This window comes from Arachis duranensis, chromosome 9 (assembly GCF_000817695.3).
Source record: "Arachis duranensis cultivar V14167 chromosome 9, aradu.V14167.gnm2.J7QH, whole genome shotgun sequence".
In the NCBI taxonomy this organism is placed as follows: Eukaryota; Viridiplantae; Streptophyta; class Magnoliopsida; order Fabales; family Fabaceae; genus Arachis; species Arachis duranensis.
Genome location: NC_029780.3, coordinates 18,871,822 through 18,893,194, shown reverse-complemented (window position 1 = coordinate 18,893,194; position 21,373 = coordinate 18,871,822). Strand labels below are relative to the sequence as shown.

Here is a 21,373-nt window from a genome sequence, read left to right as displayed (position 1 = left end):
AAATTGAAGAATATCAAAACTTCACTTGAGGATGAGAGGCAATCTAACTTATTTGTATCAAATAACTAGTTGTTTATTTAAATATAGGTAGAAACTCACGATCATTAAATGACAATTTTATCAAAAATATCAAATCATCTAATGTTTTTCAGTTATTAATTTCACGTAAGAATAACACGTGAATCTTCACCTTAAATATTAAATGATCTGATAAGTGATTTTTCATTCTCAGTTTTATTAAGATTTGTTTAATTAGTATCTGAGACATACACAAACTTATAGACGAGGAGTATATAGAAATGCTTGGAAGAATTTATATGGTGGAATCCAGATGCGGTTTCTTAACGTGCATTTCAGATAAGAAAAGACAGTTGTGTTTTTATCTATGGTATGATTGGTGTCATACCCAACTTGTCTCTTGTTTCAAACCCAGTTTTATAGAACATTATATGTATTTCCTGCTGCAATTCAATGAAGATATAAGCAACATGGAACCAGATTAGTGGGACAATTATTCAAGGTCTTTTATGAAGAAACGACACATTTTCCATATCGTTTGAGTTTAAAAAGAAACAAATAAAAAAAAAGCAGAAAAAGAATAGGGGAATTGTTTTAGATCTAGCAGTCATGTACATTCTAATTAAATTCCCAATTCTTCATATTCCCATATTCCCATTCATTTTTACTTTGAAAGATTACTATGTAAAAGAGATTACTAAGATAACTTAAAAATATTTAAGTTCTGAATGCCAATGAAAGACAAAACGGGAAGCATAGAGAACACAACTGAATATAATTTGAAGAAAGAAAACTAAATTATCTTATTCCACACAAAAAAAAAGAAAAAAAAAAACAGAGTAGTTCTTACATGGCTGCTGTATCATTATGAGACAAACACAGAGACTTAACATGGTCAACTAGTACATAAGGCTGATGAGATTCTTCTTCAAGTTTATGGTCAAATTTACCAGATTCTATAAGTTCCAAATCCTCCAAAAGGATCACATAGTGCTCTTGAACCTCCCCAGCACTCTTCTCTCCTCCAATCATCGCCGCAACCGCCTCCCACCGTTCCGGGTGGTTCTCATCAACCACCGCCAAGGCTAGCTCAAACAACTTGTTCTCCTTCCATGTCCACCTGCAACGTAACCCCTTCGCCGGAGCGTCGATTTCAATTTCACCCATGAGAGTATGAGACCCTTCCTCAGCGGACTTTGGCTCTTACATTATGGTAAATGGGGAATTGAACCATTACTTGAGAAATCTCACAGGTATTTCAAAGGTTAGGCGTAAGAGTCTAAACCTCTCAAACTAGATTTAAAGGTCTGCTACTAACCAATAAATTGCTACATATATAAACAGAATTTGAGCTGACTACTCGAACCAATCCATATTGGTTCTTTCTCAAGCTTCTAAGACACGGATACTTCAATTTGTATGGATTGTTGTTGTGTTCTTCTATAATTGACCAGAATCTAACACTCCAAAAAAAACGATTATGATGATGATGATGATGATGTTAATATGTTAGCTTTGGTGTCATTTGACGAGCTACTAAGATAGTGAAAGGTTGGTTTTTCTTTGGGCCTAAACGGCAAAGCGATAAGTAAAAATAGACAAAATAGAAGACATCATTTTCCATTTCTTGAATGAGTTACTAACTTTTGAGTATCTCAATTTTATTTCTCCAATTCCAGCGCAGCAATTGAAGTCGACAGGTCTTGTGGTGTTAAGGCCGGCATCGTGTAAAAATTTTATGTACATGAAATTTTTATGCATAATGATTGGATTATGAAACATAAACGGCCACAATTACTCCACGTTATATTCATTTTAAGAGTTCCATGTTTTAATTCATTTTAGTTTTGAAAAAAACGATAAATAAGTTTTTGATTTTTTAACTAGAAGATAAACAAGTCTTTAATTAATTGAGAATACAAAAACATCATTTTATCTTTTAAAATACGAGATATGTATGTCCTATTATTTAAAATATATAAAGATAAAAGAATTTTAAATATCTCGCGTTTTAAAAAATGAATATTTTTATATTTTTAATCAGTTAACAGTTTATTTATTTTTAAATTAAAAAATTAAAAATTTATTTATCACTTTTTCTTATTTTTTAACCAAAGATAATAAGTAAAAGAGAGAAGAGAGTCAAACAAACAAAATTTAAAATTAAATGATACATATAAAAAAACAATCACTAAATCACGAGCTCAACTTCATTTCAATATTTTCTTTTCAACGATAGTACCTGTGGTGAACTTTTCATTTAACGTGCATATATTAGAGTGCTTCCTTATATTTTTTGGAAGTTTTATTCCATTAGTTTTAATTTTCAAAAAACAACATTAATGACTCTCTTTTATATGTCAAGCATGGTTAATCCTAAATGAAATCATTTTTGTACCCGGTTGACTTTTTGGATATTGTGTTTGTTTTCCTGTTATATTATTACTAAAAACAGGTAGTAGGTGAAATTGGTGGTTAAGATTGAATAACTCGGGATTTTTGTGAAATGAGTGGAATGGTGGTTAAGATTGAACGATATATGTCTGATTTATGTGAGATTTGGTGCGACTGGGGTGCCTATCAATAAGAAATGGGTCATTATTTAAGGTTACGCACATATGCGTGTGATTAAACTAAAAAATTTTACATGTACAAAAAATTGGCTATCAAAATAATCTTTATGTATTTATATATAAATATATATTATTTTTTAAAAAATTAAACAAAAATAATATTTAATATTTTTAAATTTGTAGAATATATATCTAGTCTAAATCTTGTTTAAGAAGAGACAAATTCTACTTTCATTGCAAAGTTTGGTTCAGAGAACTTTTTTGTTGTGAAGAAAATATTCAAATGAATAATTATTTATGTTGTTACTAATTAAGCTGAGATAATTAGAGACTTGAGTATGAGTTAGTTTTTTTAGGTATTATATATTATGTAAAAAAAATTCTATTTTTATTCTGTACTTCAATCTAAGCAGGTATATTTTTAATTTTTTATATTCATTTTGACTAAAAAAAAATAACTATTAGCCGAATAGATACTACAAGAAAAATTGTTTTTAGCGGTCATTTATTTTGCTTTTAGCGACAATAGAAATAGTCGCTAATACATTTACCGTCAAATAGACATTAGCCGTCTTATGTTTTGTTGCTAAAAGGTTTTAACGGCAATTATAATATTTACCGGTAAAGACCTTTTTAATGGCTGCAAAAAGTATATAACTTTCAGCGGCCATTTTCTTGCAATTTATATGGCCACCAAAAATAATTCTAAAATTGCAATATCATTCACTTTTAGTGACCATTACTATTGCCGCCAAAACCCATTTTACCGGTAATTTATTTGGCCACTAAAAATAATTCTAAAATTATAATATTATTCACTTTTAGTTGCCATTACTATTGCCGCTAAAATCTTAAAACTTTTTTAATTATACTCACTCTTTTAGAAATAACAACCTATCCTTTTTTAAAATTTTAAATTATTTTTAACAACAATTATTATTATTGTACATAATATGAATATACTAAAATTAATTATTACAAAATAAAATATTTTATTAAATTTAAAATATTTATACACAAATACTTCTCTTGAAAAATAATAAAGCATAATATAAATTTAAACAACACAAATACTACAAGTTTATGTTACATCAATGATTAGCACATAGCTAATGATCAAAATTAAGTGAGTATTTTATATCATGATCATTGTAAATACCACTACTATCCTCATAATTCACAGTAACATCCAATCCTAAACTAGAAAGTGTTCAATAACTCTTCTTCATATAACTTAATAAAGTACCAGAGGCCAAAAATTACACATAATGCAGCAAGCCAAAAAAGAGTTGTTGTCTAAAATCATCTCTATTTTTGGCAAAGTTGTACAAGTAAGTATGCATGATGATGGTTGGCTCAGCAACTCCAAATATGAGAAGAAGTTGACCACCAAATATTAAGTGTATAATTCCACTTATGGCTATAGAAGCCAGTGTTTATATTGTACTCAAACTTCCATCTACATTCAAATTAAACTTTATTACAAATTTGCATATCTTGTATGGTATATAAATAAGAGAGACATGCATGCAGGGGAATAAGATGAAGTAGGTACCTGTGTCTCTACTAATTTGCTCTCCAAATACAATAACAGGAAGTGTAGAAGCAAAGAAAATATAGATAGTTGGCGCCAATATCCTAAAGTTAATAAAAATAAAAAGCAAAGTGGTCATTAACTACATAGTTATTTATTTATTTATTTATAATTTTCTGAAAAGATAACTAAAAAATCAACTTACCCAAATCTTGAGTGTATAGTAGAAGACCAATCTTATTTATAGTGAACATATCTTGCACAAATGTTGTTTACAACACCCTTAAAAGGTGATTTTAAGCTCTCCATTGATTCAAGTTTGTTTCAAGAAGGATATATATTACTAGGTAGCTAGGGACCTATTCATTTCAAAATGTGTCAATGGTAGGGACATACCTGATTTCAGGCAGAGTTGTTGAAAATGTCTTGTTCAAAAAGTTGGCTAAAATAATCGAGTTCATCTTTGCATCCTCTTAGTGCTTAGAAAACTCACTGTCCAAACAAAACAAACATAAACTAAATTTTCATTTCACATTTAAGTAATGAATTACAGTAAATATAGTTCTCAAATTAACACAGTTGACAGAGTGAAGGAGAAAGGTGCAAAACCTGGCGATGAGACAGGAACTTTTTAAATTAGCCTTCTTCTTCTTCTTCTTCTTCTTCTTCTTCTTTCTATTTGGGTTATAATAATAAATGAACTTTATAATTTAGCTTTTTACTTCACTAACTCATAACTTTAATTAGCTATTAAAAGTTTCACTTAGCATGTGAACCAAAGATCAAGTGCAAAAATATAAAAAAATAGTATTGTATCTAACAAATATTAACAAGAGTGAAATAAATGAAATGATGAATTGTACATGTATTGGTGATATATCCCTCTTCATGTAATCCAAAGGGGTCCAATTGATAACATTAGGACAAGTATTGGAGCCAAAAATGTAACTCCTAATAGTGTTCCAGTATCTAGGATCCTTGATTCTCTGTCTCACCCTACCAAGAACTTCAACACCACCACCCTTGCTTGTCACACCAAAACCAAACATAGTCAAATTAATGAATGCTGCTATTAGGATCAACATCAATATATATATATATAAAAGCATAAATTAATTGTTCTACACTCCACATTTCACAAACTGAAACCCCAAAACGTGTATTGACATATATTATAACATTTACCACTCATATCAAGATATAAATATAAATACTATAAGCTTATGTGAACTTCATCTATTACTCAAAGAAAACCAAACATGAATTGCTTACCCATAGAAGAGAACCTTGCTAAATCTTGCAACCAGTGAATGCTTAATTTGTTCAGATTCGAGGTTTTGGGCTTTCATTTCAGTTCTTACGTTTTTTAAAGAAGAAAGCAAGTACTCAATGGCTTTAGCTACCACAATTTTTCAGGGGTTTCTTGTTGCATATGTCCCTACAATGTACACGAGTATTTAGTCTAAAAACACATTTCTCAAAAGATAATGAAGAGTGTGTAGTGTAACCTTGAGATTGATGCTGGTTGCTCTCAACTAAAGAGTAGCCATAAGAGGAAACGGCCGAAGATGTTGCAGGCCTTGATGAGCTCGGTGAGCTCATCACTGATGGCGAATACCACAACTACAATAAATTTGAAAAAAGTTTGGAAAATCAAAGGACAAAGTGAAAAAAGCTAATTATTGGAATTCAGAAACTGATAAAGCATTGCTAAATCATTAAGAGAAGAAAAACCTAAAATTTTGATAACGAATTTCTGAATCACTGAATTACCGGTTTAGCCTGCAATAAGTTTATGCAATTGAGAACTAAGAAAAGTGGAATCTAATTTGGAAGAACAATTAACTCAGATAAAACCACAAATTGATAAGAGATATGGAAAAAGATTGCAGTAGAACATAAATTGGAGCACAAGAACATAAATGAGAGGAAAATTAAGGAACTTGTACCTTATGACTAGAGAGCAATTCAGATTTCAATCATAATGTAAGCCTAGGAAGGGTGGAGATTACATAAAGCGGCGACGATGGTGGCGACGGTGACAGTGAGCTTAGGGTTTCCGCGGTGAGTTCTCCCTTCCCTTTCTCGCACTCACACCCTCTGATTGCATTTCTCCTCTATTGCAAATTTGCAATTGACCAACAATTATTAAGAAAAAGTTATTTTAATAAAAATAATACTAGCCATAGTACTATGGCCACTAAAAATTTTCACTAAAATATAGTTTTTTTAATAATTTTGGTGACAATGATAATAATTGTCATTAAAATATATAATATTAATGACAAATATATAATGATCACAAAAACATAACTTAAATTACAAAAATAATGGCTATTTTTTTATTGCCACTAAAAATTTGTCGCTAAAACTAATTATTCTTGTAGTGAAAAAATTAAAACACATATATAATGATTAATCATATCAAATAAAAAATTAAACAAAAATAAATTAATATAAAATAATTAATTATCCTGATAGATTAATTATAATTCACTCACAACGTGAAAGAATATGGTTTATATATCATTATATATTTATTTAAAAATTATTAAAAATAATATGCTACACAACTACCATGATTAATTCTAACAAACTGCATATTTTAGCTGAATATATTAATAATAGTTTGTTACGGTATGTATTTGAAATTTATGATAATATGTATATAAATGAGAGAATAAGGAAAAAACATTGCAAAAGAATTAGTTACGGGAGAATTGTAAAATACACTTTGAAAATGAATAATGAAAGCAACACCTAAAATGAGTAATGTTATAGTGAAAATTGAAGATTTATTGAAGAGTAAATGTTGTTTCTTTTAATAAAAAAGACATTAATAAAATTTTATCATATGTAGTATATATTTTTTTAGTCATCAAAATAAAATATATTTTATTAAAAAAATATATACCGAAGTCTCTAATTATCTCAGCTTAATTAGTAATAACATAAATAATTATTCATTCGAATATTTCTTTCATCACGTACACAATAGAAAAGATCTCTGAACCAGTTCTGCAATAAGAGCAAAATTTGTCTCCTTTTGAAATATTTGTCTAACTCTCCATCAACTAACTCAAATCTATAAGTGTAGAAATCAACCTCCATCTATATCGTAGACTTCATCATGAAAAGGAAGATTCTATTTAAATAATATTAATTAATTTTTACATACAAGTCATTTAAACAAATAGGTCCAAATAAGTAGCTTTGACCTAATTTACCTCACGCACCACTATCTTTTTTGCACTCCTGGTACATGTTCTTCTTCTTCTTCTTCTTCTTTTTCTTCTTCGTCATTCCTGATACTTTGTCTTCTTTTTCTTCTTCTTCTTCTCCTCCTCCTCCTTCTTTTTTGTTATTTTTCTTTTTTGTTATCGTCTTACCAACACCACCACCACCACCACCTCCTCCTCCTCCTCCTCTTATTAGAATTTTTTCTCTTCCTTCTTTTTCTTCCTTCTCCTCCATCATCTTCATCATCATAATCATCATCGTTATAGTCATCGTCGTCTTCTTCTTATATGTATCATCGTTATTGATGACGTTGCCTGATCCAAAATTGATTTGAATGTGTTTTTGTTGATAATTCAGTTATTTTTGTGTTTTTTTTCAAGCTGAATTTGTACGTCGCAATCATTAAGTAATTTTGGTGTATTACTGAGTTAATTAAGGTTTGTAGCAAAATTTCGATGTAAAAACTAAGAAAATTATTGTTATCGCTATCGTTATCGTTATAGTCATCATTATAGTCATCATAATCATCATCGTTATAGTCGTTGTCGTATTCTTCTTATACGTATTGTCGTTATCGTTATCATTATCATAGAATTTTTGCCATATTGATGACGTTGCCTGATCCAAAATTTATTTGGATGTGTTTTTGCTGATAATTCAGTCATTTTTGTGTTTTTTTTCAAACTGAATTTGTGTGTTGCAATTATTAAGTAATTTTGGTGTATTTCTGAGTTAATTAAGGTTTGTAGCAAAAATTGATTTGGATGTATTTTTGTTGATAATTCAGTCATTTTTGTGTTTTTTTCAAAATGAGTTTGTGTGTCACAATCATTAAATAATTTTCGGTGTATTTTGTGTGAATTGAGGTGTACATGGTGCTATAATCCTCTTAATGCTATAACTAGAAAATAGAATATTGTTATTGGGCTTCTGATGTTATTTTATACATATTTGAGTAATTTGTAACTATTTTTGTCCATTTATCAGGAATTTTGTTCATCAATTTGTTATAACAAACCATAGAATTTTGATCTTTTCTCAAATTGCTTTTATTTACATAGTTTTCCATTTATTAATAATAAAATTGTAGCGGTGGCCCGTGGCGGACTCCATTAAAAGCATTGTAAGGATTAATGCAGTGTTGGCAACTTGGCATCTATAACTTGTATTTTATAGAGCTAAGTTTTAAAGTGGTCTCTGAAATTGCACTTGAACCTCAAGTTGGTCCCTGAAATTATTAGTTACTAAATTTAGTCCTCAAAGTTACACTCCAACACTCACAGTAGTCCCTCAGACAGTTTTCGTTCATCACTAGCCATCGGAAAGCTGAAGTGGACCAATTCCTGCTACGCTTGCACTCCAAAAATGACGTCGTATTATTTTTGGCGCGTATTTTGGCAAAAATGACATCAAGTGGTGTATTATTCTGTCCATAATGTTAAACCCTCAATTTCTACCCCTCTTCTTCTTCTCATACTCTTCAATGGATCTGCTATAACACGCTGTTGGTAATAGTTTCCTCACAGAGAAACCGAATCGCCTCCGATCTACTAAGCACAATCATTGTCGTCGCTACTTCACTGGGTTGTTGACCGCGTTGTCTCTGTTAAGATAAGGGTTTGTAAAAGAAAAAAAATCAATTTTGATGTTCTCCGTTATTTCTTCAGTTCCATGAGTCTATCCTTTTTAGCCATTAAATCTGGTGTTGTTTGTTATTTTTGTTAGGACATGTGTGTTTATTTATCTAAATTGTGTTGATTTTGCACTCCTCCACTTTGTTGTTATTATTGCTGCCAAGTTCTCCTCCATTTAAGAATTGAATTGCCAAGTTATCATAATTTGCATATCCTAACTAGTGTCAAAATATATTTATCTACTATTGAAATTATTATTACACTACAAGAAAAATCACTTTTAGCGGCCATTTATTTTGTTTTTAGTGGCAATAAAAATAGCCACTAATATATTTACCGGCAATTAGACATTAGGCGTCTTATGCATTGTCGCTAAAAGGTTTTAGCGGCAATTATAACATTTGCCGGTAAAGACTTTTTTAATGGCCGCAAAAAGTATATAACTTTTAGCGGCCATTTTGTTAGCAATTTATATGGCCACCAAAAGTAATTATAAAATTACAATGTTAGTCACTTTTAGTAGCCTTTATTATTGCCGCCAAAACCTATTTTACCGGCAACTTATATGGCCACTAAAAATTATTCTAAAATTGTAATGTTATTCACTTTTAGTTGCCATTACTATTGCCGCTAAAATCTTAAAACTTTTTTTTAGTTATATTATACTCATTTTTTTAGAAACAACGAAATTCCTATTTTTTTTAGAATTTCAATTATTTGTGCCAACAATTATTATTATTATTATACATAATATAAATATACTGAAATTAATTATTATAAAATGAGATATTTCATTAAACTTAAAATATTGATACACAAATTTCTCTTAAAAAATAATAAATTATGTTACAAATCTAAATAACAAAAAATGTTACAAGCCTATAACTATGTTACATCAAGTTAGGCTATAGCAGTAGTAAGGGAGAAAATAAAGGAATGAACATAAGTTATATATAAGTAATAAGTTGCCACTGCATCAGAAACAAAATAGGAAGCCATTGTCTGCAGTAACAATTCAAAACAAACAAAATAAATAAATGAATAAAAAGAGAAATTAGGAAGCCATCATTGACAGTAACAATTAAAATTAGAGAAAACTTAAATCAATAAAATTAGCCTATGTTCATACCTGAAGCCACTTAAGAGTGTCAATTATCTATGTGTAAAGAATCAAAGAAATTTTGTTAATCAAAATGAAAACAAACCATACATATCTTCTTCAAATTTTTGCTTCCATCTCTCTTCATAGTTCATACACCTCTTGGAATATATCTTTAAATTTGTAACACTATCAAACTGTAAATGAGTTTAAATATCAACAAAATAGAGAATAAGTCACCAAGTCTAAATTACTAAGAAATTTGGCATACAACAGTGACACTTGGCACTATAAATTAAACCAGAGATATGAGAATAATCATCTACCATCATATTTCTTGAGAATTGTATTCTTGGTACTCAAGTAAAGTGGCCACCTCTTTGAAAATGCCAGGGACATTGATGATTCAGCAAACGCTCAAATAGACTATAAAATTATCAAAAGCAAGCATGTTTACACACAAGGGTTTATACATTTAACTAAAACATAATGGTATATGCTTGTAGAAACTATAAAATGAATCCAATCTCATCAACATTATACATAGCAAGTGCTATACCTAGGACTTTGAAATTGAAAACATCTAGTTCCATTGGACTCTCACTATTTTCAGGGACTATATAGACATAGATACAATTTGATAAAAAAAAGGTCAATGATGCTTAAAATATCAAATACATGTCCAATCAAAAAATAGCATAAGAATAGAAAAATTGATTGCATTCTGCAAAAAGGCACACAAGTAATATTATCATACAGTTGGGGAATTAATTAGGATACCATTTGTACAAGAATCCCGATACTTCTATAATTAACTTTGAGATTTGATCACAATTTGGAATTAATTTTAAAAGCTAATAACTTTTGCTGATAAGACACGTTATTTTCAAGTCTTCTTTGCGTGAGTTTGGTTCCCAATTCTCTTTTCATGCTTTTATATTTTCAATATCAAATTCAAGTCCTCCCCCCAAATTTAAAGAAAAAAAACTCAGTTTTTTGCAATTTGTTAAGTCACTTTTTAATCACACAAAACCTGAATATATCAAAAAGACTTAAACTATTTTTCGAAATAATTAGCTCAAATAAAATTAAGCTAGCATGCATTATTATCCTATAGAGCTACCCTATGCTAATTAAATATATACTCAACACAATATTTACCTAAATTCTATTCCATCAACTTGGCCATATATATAGACACAGCACACACATTCAACTTGAAGAAATTAGGAGTACAGATAATTAACTAATTATTATAAAGTAATAATAATGTAACTCTTATATGATAGTTGATTATAGACAAGCTGTAACAAAGTAACATTGACCATTTGATTCCAAATATTTTTGCCCGAAAATTAACACATTGAATTAAAACGAACTAAAGCAACAATTATTTGTCAATAACAATAAATTAAAACTTGCCTTGAGATAATTATTCATCATTGATGAACATAATTGCAGTGCATCCCATTTATCTGCAGCATAAGCAAAAACCAATTTAGCTTTATTTAGGATCCCCTCGTCTGATTCCACGTGATCATCTTGTCAACATAAGAGTTGAAGGCAGTGAGCTAAACCAACTTATGCTCTGAGACCTTAGTTTCCGCTCACAATAAGCCACAAAATACTTGCCAAATTCTAGTAAAGCAGAATGTTTAAAGAGAATAAAATCCTTCGACTAGTTAAACTTACAAGAATTAGGAAGTCATTAGTCAGCCTATTCTCACGATCAATGTCCTTATCCTAATTGTTTCCACGATTTTCACTGCAAAATTGTTTATAAGCCATAAGAATCACAATTGGATCCAACATGCCCCCTCATCCCAGAAAAATTAAAAGTAAGAATTTAAACCTTCTCCTAATAACAAATCGTGCCAACAATGCCCTTTCATCCTCCAGTTTCTTCAAAGCTGCACCTGCATAGAAAGAACTCTTAATGTTAGAACCACCTTTAATCCACAATCTCAGTGAGCAAACCGTGCAATATTAATCATGGCAGAATAATTTACAATGTCAGCAATTTCTAATTAAGCAAGAGAAAGAACAAAACATATATAATTACCACTTCCCATCCAGACATTGCGAATGCATCCCTATTCTTCTGGCGGCCAAATGTTGTGATTACCCCTATCATGACCAAAGGCTTCCCCTCTGAGTAAATCCCATTGGTCTCAAGCAGTTGCTTCAAAACAAAACCCTCATTCTTGGCAGCAGTGATAAACCACTATTTTATGGTTTATATTGTGCTAAATTGAGTGGATTTTATCAATCTTTCGTACACTTATTCATACTAATTGCATGAGTTTACGTTCTCCTTCCTGATTTTGTGCTATGATTGAAAACATGCTTCTTTGGCCTTATATTTGCTAATATTAATCCTCTCTTATTACTATTAGATGTCGTGATTTATGTGTTAAGTGATTTCAGGGATTACAGGGCATGAATGGCTCAGAGGATGGAAAGAAAGCATGCAAAAGTGGAAGGAATAGAAGTTGAAGGAACTGCAAAGCTGTCAGTCTGACCCTCTCACACTAAAACGATCATAACTTGAGCTACAGAGATCCAAATGATGCGGTTCCACTTGCGTTGGAAAGCTAACGTCCCGGGTTTCGATTTGATATATAATTCGCCATAGTGGCCGTACAGATAGGCAATGCGAACGCACACTTCATGCGGACGCGTCGCATCTGCGAACTTCAATCCACGCAAACGCGTGGATGACGCCTCCGCGTCACTATGCCGCGACCTGTACGGACCAGAAAGCGCCGGGAGTGACTTCTGGGCTGTTTTTGACCCAGTTCTCGGCCCAGAAAACACAGATTAGAGGCTGGGAGTGGAGCAGAATCAAATCATTCAATCATTACTCAATTTTAGGTTTTAGATATAATTTTTAGAGAGGGAGGTTCTATCCTCTCTCTTAGGATTTAGGATTAGGATTCCTCTTAAAGGATTTAGGATTTCAACTCTTCATCAGGTTCAATATTCCTTTTACTTTATATTTCTCTTTTATTTTCAGATACTTTAATGCTTGTATTACATATGTTGCCTATTTGGCTTATGAGCCATTCATGTTAGGATTTTCTTTAATTAATATAAATTGAGGTATTTTAGACTTATATGTTATGGATGCTTTAGCTTTATCCAATTTATTTTCATTCGAGTAGATTTTCTTCCCTTTTGGCTTTGGTTGATTAATTGGTAACTCTTGAGTTATCAAACTCATTGTTGACTAAAAATTGGAATTCTTCAAGAATTAATTCGAGTTCCAATAACTCTAGTCTTTCCCAAGGAAAGACTAGGACCTGAGGAATCAAAATTAATTCCTCCACTTGACTTACCTTCATAGTTAGAAGTTGACTTAGTGGGAGAAAAATCCAATTCTCATCACAATTGATAAGGATAACCAGGATAGGACCTCCAGTTCTCATACCTAGCTAAAAGCTTTATTAGTTATTATTTTAACGACTTGTTATTTCACATTACTTGTTCAACCCTTTTCAAAACCCCAAAATATACTTTTCCATAACCAATAATAATTCATACTTCCCTGTAATTCCTTGAGAAGATGACCCAAGGTTTAAATACTCGGTTATCAATTTTAAAGGGGTTTGTTACTTGTGACAACCAAAACGTTTGTACGAAGGGATTTTCTGTTGGTTTAGAATCTATACTTACAATGCTACTATATTTTTATAAAATTCTTTACTGGCAAAAATCCTAACGTCAAGCAGCAAGTTCCATCTCAAGGGAATAGAGCTTCTTGTGTTGTTTCCTAAACAATAACACGATGAAACAAGTACTGAACAAGTTCCAAGCACGAAATGATTGTCATTAACAAATATCCAAACAAGAATTAAGAGATCGAGTTGAGTGAACCTGCAGATTATGATCTTCAAGGTATCTTCTACTGATATCGCAGATTGTCCCTATAACAGTTAACAGAACGGAACCTTAAGCATGATTAGACTAAAATGAATAAAAATCAGATTGTTAGGAACTTGAAGAATTACCTGGCCAGTGATCATGTCGAGCTGTTTGATTGCAACTCTGGTAAACATACCAAATACCAACTTCAGCTTCCCAGCTCCATTAATTACAGTATCAGTGGCCCGATACTGATCACCAAAAGCATGCCTACCAATATAAATGGCCCGATTCAAATTCCATTATCTAAAAACAATTTAAAAGTGCATTACTATTGCATCTTGGAAGGTTCAACACACATTCGTGTTCAAAAACATGGACATGACCCTAAAATAATGTGTCCTTGATGTAAAATGAGCATAAGTAACTTGATCAAAGTATTGTCCTTCAAACAATTATCATCATCGTCATCTCAGATCACAAACCAAGAAAGTAATAATAATTAAGATTACAAAAATAGAATTCATCAAATCTGGACTTAGGAATTTCAGTAATCAATCCCTAATAGAAAAAAAGATAAAATTAAAAATTAAAAAGGAAATTGGTAAAGCGAGAATTGAGGCCCCAATCAACAATTCAATATATAACTTCCATGATGCAGGAGTCTCACTAACTTGAATTAACTTGAATCACGGTTAATTAGAACCGTACCTTGGGATCGGTACTCAGAGGCCTTCTGGCGAAAATCACGAGCGACGAGACGCGCAGCTTCGTCTTTGGCTTTGGAGATGATTAAGAGGCCGTGCAAATGCGAGACGTTATGAGGCGTGTACTCAAACTCTGGGACGGGTTTGCCGGCGGCTTTAAATGTCTTTGCCAACCTCTCACTCACTTCCTCGATCCGAGAAGACGCACCGGAGCCGCTCTTTGGTTCTGGTTCCGCATGATTCTGATCGGCCATTCGTAATTCGAGTTGGGAGAGACAGAGTGCGAAATGAGAGGTGATTTTAGATTTGTATTGACGTCACAGCTTGTTGTTGAAGATCGGCAGTGTCAGAGAAAGGCGTAGATGTCAGAGGTTTGGGCGTTGCTACCAGAACTAGAAATGAGTTAGTGGAGGAGGCGCCTTTGCTTGACGGCGGTGGCGATGGCGGCAGCGACGATTACGATGAGATTAGGGTTTTGGCGGTGAGACCATTCTTCACCTTCAACATAAGCCAGATCCCTTTCTCTTTAAATATATGAATCAACATTTTTTACGCCAAAGTTCTAAGAAGCACAAGCAATAATTCATTTAAAAAATATTTCAATGATAATAATACTGGCCATAACTCTATGGCCACTAAAAATTGTTTACAAACAAAACTTTTTTTGAATTTATTAGTGGCAATAAAAATAATTACCATTATAATATATAGTAATAAAGGCAAATATATAATTGCCACAAAAACATAACTTAAATTAAAGAATTAGTGGCCATTGTATTATTGCCACTAAAAATTTGTCGCTAAAACATGTTTTTTAGTAGTGTTATCTACCCTCTTATTATTGTGTAATGCATTTATCTACTGCTGAAATTATTATTATCTTAATTTGCATATTCTATCTGGTGGCTAGTTAATATTTGATTTTACGTAATAATTTGAAATTATTTATTCCTCATTCAGCCATCGGTTCATCATAGATTCTGACTGGCTTATTATCAAAATTTTTAGTATGTTACTATTAATGTTATATGAAACTAAAAACATTGTTCAAAAACAAAATAATATAAATGAATGATTTGGATGTGTTTTTGTTCATCATCATAATCATCATCGTTATAGTCATTGTCGTCTTCTTCATATACATATCGTCGTTATCATTATCGTTATCATAGAATTTTTGCATATTGATGACGTTGCCTGATCCAAAATTGATTTGGATGTATTTTTGTTGATAATTCAGTAATTTTTGTGTTTTTTTCAAACTGAGTTTGTGTGTCGCAATCATTAAGTGATTTTGGTGTATTTCTGAGTTAATTAAGATTTGTAGCAAAATTTTGATGTAAAAACTAAAAAAATTGTGTGTTATTGTTAAGAAATTTCGGTGTATTTTTATTCTGATAAATTCTGCATAATTCAAAACTCTTCATCTTCCTTCTCCTCCTCATCTTTTGACGTTTCTTCTTCTTTTTCATCATCGTGATCTTTTTTTCTTATTCGTCTTTGTGTATTTGTAGCAAAATTTTGGTGTAAAAACTAAGATATTTATGTGTCATTGTTAACAAATTTCGATGTATTTATATTGTGATAAGTTCTGCATAATTCAAAATTCTTCATCTTTCTCCTCCACATCTTTTGCATCTTCTTCTTCTTCTTTTTCATCATTATCCTCTTCTTTTTTAATTTTTATTCATTTTTTTCTTGTTTTACCTTCTCAAGTTTCTTCTTATTTTATTCTCTTAACAAGAATTAAAAAAATTAAACAAAAAAGAAGAAGAAACGCATATGTAATACTGCAAAATTACTTGGAAGAGGATGAAACTACATTTATTCAACTAAAAAAAAGAAAGAAATAAAAAAAATTATATGCATGTTTCATTGAGTTGCATGTCTTTTTGAACTCACATTGTATGATGTAATCAAAAAATAATAGCGGCGTATTTTGGTTTGTGTTTAGGTGTATTTTTGTTTGTCATTCGATATATTTTGTGTGAATTGAGGTGTACGTGGTGCTGTTTTCCTCTTTATGCTATAACTAGATAATAGAATATTGTTATTGGGCTTCTGATATTATTTTGTACATATTTAAATAATTTGTAACTGTTTTTGTCCTTCAATTTGTTGTAACAAGCCATAGAATTTTGTTCTAGTGCTTCTAGTATCATTTTATGCCTGTTTCATTGAGTTGCATGTCTTTTTAAATTCACATTGTATGATATAATAAAAAAATAATAACGGTGTATTTTGATTTGTATTTTGATGTATTTTATTTGTCTTTTGGTGTATTTTGTGTGAATTGAGGTATACTTAATGCTATTGTCTTCTTTATGCTGTAACTAGATCACAGAATATTGTTATTGTGCTTTTGATGTTATTTTGTACATATTTGAGTGACTTGCAACTATTTTTGTCCATTTATCAAGAATTTTATTCATCGATTTCTTATAACAAACTATAGAATTTTATTCTAGTGCTTCTGGTACCATTTTAATTATGTTGAGTTGCATGATCTTTTTGAATTCACATTGTATGGTGTACTAAAAAAAGTGTATTTTGGTTTGTATTTTGGTGTATTTTGTTTGTCTTTTTGGTATATTTCGTGTGAATTGAGGTGTACTTGGTACTGTTGTCCTTTTATGCTGTAACTATACAACAGAATATTGTTATTGTGTTTTTGGTATTATTTTGTACATATTTGAATGATATGCAACTATTTTTGTCTATTTATCAAGATTTTTTTCTTCAATTTCTTGTAACAAAGCATAGAATTTTGTTTTAATACTTCTAGTATTATTTTATGCATGTCTTTTTGAACTCACATTGTTTTACTCTCTTAACAAGAATAAAAAAATCAAACAAAGAAGAAGAAACACAAAATGATGCAAAATTACTTAGAAGATGATGAATCTACATTCATTCAACTAAAAGAAAGAAAGAAATTAGAAAAAAAGAAGAAGAAAAAATGCGTTAAAAAATATTTTTGTGCATTTATAGCAAAATTTTGGTGTAAAAACTAAAAAAATTATGTGTTATTGTTAAAAATTTTGGTGTATTTTTATTCTGATAAGTTCTGCATAATTCAAAACTCTTCCTCTTCCTCCTCCTCATCTTCTGTTGTTTCTTCTTTTTCATCTTATTTTATTTTTCTCATAATTTTTTTGGGAGAAAAAAATCAAACAAAGAAGAAAAAATACATAATGTTACGTTGCAAAATCAATAGAAAGAGGAAGAGAGAAAAAATACAGTAACAACAATAACAATAAAAAGAATGACGAAGAGGATAAAACATTCGAAGAAGAAGAAGAAGAAGGAATGAGAAAAAAATGAGTAAGAACACAAAGAAGAAGGAGAAGAAAGAGGAGGAGGAGAAAGAGAAACGCATAATACAAACGTTGGAGAAGAAACGTAAAAAAAGAGAAAAAGAATACGAAAAAAAGACGTGATTTTACGCACGTATTATGTAAGTGAGTTTTGGTAGGTTAAGGTTAACTTTTTTGGACTTGTTTACTAAAAAAGTTTGTATATATAGCAGGACTATGATAATAGAAATTTTAAGATACTTGGAGACTAGCTATAAAGATTCTAAGTCGAGCTAATGATATATAATATATGTCACCTAACTTTTTGTGTTTATAGTTTATTATTTATTGTTCATTTATTTAGCTTGAGTTTAGAAATAATTGTGTCACTTGACAAACCTGAGATAACTCAAAAACCATTTTAAAACGCATCTATAGTCTGTTGAAGACATTGGAAGATATCTTTATAAATCCTGATATCTCAGAGTATAATTTAACTGAACTCAAATAAAACAAGCTTATAACTTGAAAAGAAATTAGGTGACAAGTTCAATGAAAATAATCATAAGACTTAGTAACAATAGGCTTTGGCTGCAATTTTTGAGTAAGCTCATAAAGATCATCTACATCCTGATAGAATGCCCTCACAGTATGCTTTTGAAGATGATCGTGTTGCTGGAATTCTTTCACTGGATTACAAAAGATGGAGGCAAGAATACTACAATATAATTTTTTGGCTTCTTACTTTCATGGATGAAACCTTCAAGAACAAAATGATAGGTTGTGTTTTTGCCTCTGATATCTGGATTAAAATTGAGGATTATTTCTCTAAATCTATTTGATAGAAAGTCAAGCAATTGAAATTCCAGCTGAAGCTTACAAAGAAGCAAGGTCTTACTACCGTAGATTATGTCTCACGAATAAAGAGAATTGTTGATTCTTTAGCCTCTCTGAAATTTTTTCTAACTAGTGATGAACATATTGATGCTCTCTTGAAAGGTCTCAATGAAGATTACCAAAACCTAATTACTACTGTTTCTACTAAATCAGAATTGTATTCTCTCTAAGAGATTGAAATTTCTATTCTGTCTCATGATAATATGCTTGAAAAATTTTGTTTATCTGAATCTTTTTTTCCTCAAGCATATCTCACCCAATCTGCATTCCCTTTTTCATCCTCCGCTGGAAGAAGCATTGGGGGTAGAAAGGGCATGGTGGAAGATTCTTTAGAGGTTGTCGTTCTTTCTTTCCTAATAATAATCATCCCCAATGTCAAGTTTATGGCTGTTTAGGTCATATCGCTTGGTATTGTTTTCAGATATTCAATCAAGAACAGCCACCCCTTCCCAGATCGCATGATTTCCACAATCTAGTGCCTCCTCCTCTATTGCTTCGTCTTCTTCGTGTAACACCCTACCATACAGAGTCTTATGCTTAAGTCATAATTCAGAGATGGCAAGGTATTACGACCTCTAAAATAAAAATTAGTACATATAGTAGTATGAATGATTGATTATAACTAGGAGCCTTTGTAAAAAAAGGGGTAAACAAAAATCGCAACTCAAAAGCGCAACACTCCGATCGATAACGTAACGAATAAGGGTAACCAATGCGAGATTATATATATCTACAAAGGAGTATCAAAAACAGGAATATCAAGACTCAAGATCCGGCTGCGAAGATAACCGGTCCGAGCATAGCGATATATATATATGATAAAAATAAGGAAAATCCCAAAGGAAACCCAAAGGGACGCAAATACATAAAACCTAATCTCCAAAATCTCCCATAAGAGGAGTCAGCACAGTTTGCATTATTTAATGGAGATAAAAGTATCTAAGCAAAACATATAAACTAAAACATAGCCCCGAGAACAAATGGTCTTCGCAACTCTAGAAGTCTCCAGCATGCCTCAACGGGAAACTTCACATCCTGCATCTGAAAACCACAAAATCTGCATGGGTGAGAACCAGAGGTCCCCAGCATGATAACAGCTTCCACATATATAATACATAATAATAGAGGAAAGCCAAAGGCAATCCTAGAACTTCCTCCAGATAATGTCAAAGCTTATAAACAAGCTAAACCATAAAAGGGCATCTGACTAAAGATTCTTCAGTCTAACTAATGCTTCCCTTTCCAATTCCTTCAAACCTCCCAACCACCAGCAGGAGTATAATATAGCAAACACAGTTATATCAGACAAGAAATATACAAATAGGAACAGTTAAGGCATTTAGACAATTAGCAAATAATATGCAGTCAAGTAGGCAATCTCAAACAATTCATATAGTATGCATATGATGAATGCCTGTCCCTAGTGGCTGATGATATCATCTGTCGGTTATAGAGCCAACCCGACAAGTCCTGGCAGTTAACCATTGGACTGTCCCTCTATCGTGTCTCCCCAACATGAGTCATGCTCATTATAACTTGATCATAATCATGATCCATATCCATCACCATCACTGGTGAATATTTATCCATCACCATCACTGGTGAATATTTTTGGGGGTGAGCTCGTCCGGGAATTTCACAGTGCCCGGCCACCCTGACGACATAGGGTTAACAGAGCTTCGAGTTTCAACCTGGAGCACGTGGTGGCTAGCCACTGCTTTCTCCCAGGAAAACTCTCATCTCCGATAATGGAAATGCAACATTCACAATTCATTCAACAGCATATATATGCGTTTATACATAGCCATAATCATGGCCCCGCCGTAACACGGCAATAATCCAGCCATCCGGCTCACGGTTAAATCCATAACCAGCCACCCGGCTCACGGTTAAATCCATAACCAGCCGTTTCATCAACAATTACAGCCTTTCGGCCCATGGCATAACAAGCACTTCCACCACCATCCTCCGCATCTCACATATTCATGCTTGATCCTCATTGATCATCCATTTTTTCCTTGCTTCACTCGCAAGTTGCCACATTCACTAGCCCTTCTTCTCATAGCTAGACATATCTTAATGATTTAAGACATAAGTGGTGAGATCGGAGGCTTAGAAGTATGAAATTTGGCTTTTAAAACTCAAAAATCAACTTTGGGATGAAAACAGGTCCACGCGTACGCGCACTCCACGCGCACGCGTGGATGGCCTCGAAAACTCATCGATGCGTAAGCGTCATGCACGCTAACGCGTGGATTGAAAACTAGTCAAACGACGCGCACACGTCAACCACGCGTACGCGTGGGTACTCTCGTGCCCCAGGCACAAACCTGGCACAGTTCTGGCATAACTCTCTGGAAAATGGCTGGGCATTGGGTGCAGCACAATCGGTGCGCCCGCGCACATCACGCGCACGCGTGGATGGCTCTTTCGAGAAGAACGGCGTGTACGCGCCAAGTGCGTCTACGCGCGGGGGGTAATTCTGCTAAAAATTTTTCTAAGTTAAAAGCT

At 32.1% G+C, this 21,373-nt stretch overlaps 1 protein-coding gene and 1 long non-coding RNA gene across 2 annotated transcripts; both read right to left on the bottom strand.

Annotated features, from left to right (window-relative positions):
- Window positions 1-793: 793 nt before the first annotated feature.
- LOC107465014 (protein RADIALIS-like 3) lies at window positions 794-1,629 on the bottom strand. Its single transcript, XM_016083976.3, has one exon. It carries the CDS (start codon window positions 1,183-1,185, stop codon window positions 865-867), a length of 321 nt encoding a protein of 106 aa, XP_015939462.1. The 5' UTR covers window positions 1,186-1,629; the 3' UTR covers window positions 794-864.
- A 9,845-nt stretch (window positions 1,630-11,474) lies between these two features.
- Window positions 11,475-12,305, bottom strand: LOC107465017 (uncharacterized). Its single transcript, XR_008002367.1, has 3 exons — window positions 12,161-12,305; window positions 11,791-12,014; window positions 11,475-11,573 (listed from the first exon to the last, which is right to left on the bottom strand). It is a non-coding gene; the product is annotated as an uncharacterized LOC107465017 (long non-coding RNA).
- Between the last annotated feature and the right edge of the window lie 9,068 nt (window positions 12,306-21,373).